The sequence below is a fragment of the Centroberyx affinis genome, unplaced genomic scaffold (assembly GCF_046629955.1).
Source record: "Centroberyx affinis isolate AG114_WGS23_722 - 3 ecotype Tasmania unplaced genomic scaffold, CSIRO-AGI_Caff_v1 ptg000893l_1, whole genome shotgun sequence".
Classification (NCBI taxonomy): domain Eukaryota; kingdom Metazoa; phylum Chordata; class Actinopteri; order Beryciformes; family Berycidae; genus Centroberyx; species Centroberyx affinis.
The window spans coordinates 823,317-825,885 of NW_027279481.1; the positions used below are offsets into that span (position 1 = coordinate 823,317).

Below are 2,569 nucleotides of genomic sequence, written 5' to 3' on the forward strand. Positions count from 1 at the left end.
GACCGGGCTTTTTCCATCAGGGCTCCGTGGCTTTGGAACGGCTTGCCTGCTCAGGCTGGCAGAGTCAGTATCATCTTTTAAATCACTCTCCAAAAACATACTTTTATCTAAGGCCTATTTATAATCTTTGGCTCTTATTTGTTTTTATTCTTGTTGCCTTGTCTGTCATTTTACTTTATTTGCCTTGTCTGTTATTTATTCAACTGCAGCTGGAACATTTTATTTTACTTTGTTTTCATTTTTAAATATGTTGTTTTTTTATCACCTCTCTGCCTCATTGAACTTCTGTTTTATTGATCTATGTCATTTGTCAATCTTTTGTTTGTCTTGATTGTGAAGCACTGAAAAAAGGATGTAGTGTTGGTTCACATCACTTACTGCAGCCTGTGGTCACCTGCATCATGACTACAACTAGCATCCTCATCTCTGGGTGATGAAGGAATCGGTTCTGTTTCATGCACCCCAAAATATTAAACACTTCAAAGATGGTAAGGCTATCCAGGGTGTCCTGTTAGACAAACCACAATAGTAAATTGGCTTTTATTAAGAATGGAGTCAGAAACAAAACAGTATTTGAAAAAAAAACAAGTTTATTATGCATTGGGTTAAGCAGCAGACATTGACAGAACTACTCAGATACTACGATACCTCTATATATAATAGAAGTATGTTGAAACAAAGCTTCTTTTGTATTGGGTTAAGCAGCAGACATTGACAGAACTACTCAGATACTACGATACCTCTATATATAATAGAAGTATGTTGAAACAAAGCTTCTTTTGTAATACTAGTACACCTTGCATGCCTTTTTCTTGAGAATCTTTTCGATCCAGGGAAGGAATTTTGATATCTCCACATAGCCGTTGGGTACATTTGGGTAGTCACAGATTTCACGGTAGTTGAAAGATACAATGCCGACTGCCTTCCCATTGCACACCAGAGGGCCACCAGAATCACCCTATGAGAGAAAAAAAACATATCTCAATATGTTCATTCATACCAGTTGACATTTTATATTTGTAGAGAAAATGAATACAACACACCTGACAAAATCCTTTGTTTGTCTCATATCCACCTGCACAGATAATATTGGCAGGAAGGGTGATCGGCCCTCCTTGAATTTGATTCCATGCCTTCTGACAGACATCCAGGTCGATGGTAGACACATCCACGACTTGCAGGTCATCAACAGCCGTACCGCCAGTTTCAGTGCGTCCCCATCCAGCTACAATGCACTTTGTGTTGGTTTTGATGATTTCATCCTGACTTGGAAGTTGAATTGTTTTCATCGTTTTGTTTAGTTTAGCTTTCCTAGACAGCTAGAAACACACAAACACATCTTCAGGGTGAAAGTCAAACAATGGCTGCAAGACAGAGCTGCAGAATGATTTATTTGAATGTTATTGTTGGCAGTTAAAGTGTTATATGCAATGTTTGTTGAACTGAATAGTTAGTTCAGTACGTTGTTGTTAGCTTTTTGGCCTGAATAGTGTATTTTAGAACTTGCTTATTTATACAGTACATACTGTTGGCTATATATACAGTATATATACACACTTGTATATATATATTTTTTTTCTTTTTTTTGAGTAACGTTAATGTGGTTCATAGGTACTACTTATTTACTACTGTGTTTTTTACATTCAATTGCATTAGAAATAAGTCTCTGATTTTAATGCGTCATGCTCTACAATGTTTTTCTATACATTACATTTTTTACAATTGTTGAACTAAATGAAACGAAACAAAACTAAACTAAACACAAAAGATTTGCTGAGGAATGCAAAATTGTAGTGTCATTCACAACTATTAAATTAGGTTGAATAAATATCTGCTTACTTTGAGGAGCATGATATCGTTCCCATATGCGACGCCATCATAGGAGGGGTGTTTGCATTTCACTACATTGTATCTCATTGTTTTCTTATTCACTCTCTTGAGGTTGTGGGTACCAAGAACAACAGTCATTTTGCCATATTCCCTGAATAAATGATCAGTGAGAGGTTGTCAGTAGTTTTTGTCATGTAGTGTGGACCAAAAACGTATTAATCACTTTTGAAAATATTTGCTGTACGTAACATAAAGTTGTGTTTACTCTTTAAATTTGTGATTTGATTTACAACAAAGTAATCAGAGATTGCTTGTAGAGGAAAAGTAACTCACTCTAGGTCGCAGTGGGCAGCAGTGACTACAAACTCTTCGGTGACAAGGAATCCTCCACAAATATGGTATCCATTAAGCTGCACTGATGCCATGTACAGTAATGACTTCTCCTGGGCCTTCTCCCCATTTATGATTTTACTTCCAAGTGCTGAAAAGAATGAAAAGATAGATAAATTAAAGAAAGGGAGATAAATCATAAAACGTTCATGTAAGCCAAAAAAAAAATATTCTAATCAGTTTTCCCTCCTGAGAGAGTCTTACCTTTTTGTCCCAGACATGTCAGAACATGAAAAAGCAGAAATTTGTGCAAACCACGCATCATGCAGGCAGGACACTCAACGTGGTCTAATAGTGATCTCAAATAGATCCTTATATACGGCAGAGTCTGCACAGCCTTGTGGTTCAC

The 2,569-nt window shown here is 36.6% G+C and overlaps 1 protein-coding gene across 1 annotated transcript; it reads right to left on the reverse strand.

Annotated features, from left to right (window-relative positions):
• Positions 1 to 570: 570 nt before the first annotated feature.
• LOC139645723 (granzyme B-like) lies at positions 571 to 2,569 on the reverse strand. Its single transcript, XM_071521527.1, has 5 exons — positions 2,425 to 2,569; positions 2,164 to 2,311; positions 1,840 to 1,981; positions 1,044 to 1,319; positions 571 to 958 (listed from the first exon to the last, which is right to left on the reverse strand). The coding sequence occupies exons 1-5, from the start codon at positions 2,483 to 2,485 to the stop codon at positions 788 to 790; spliced, it is 798 nt and encodes a 265-aa protein (XP_071377628.1). The 5' UTR covers positions 2,486 to 2,569; the 3' UTR covers positions 571 to 787.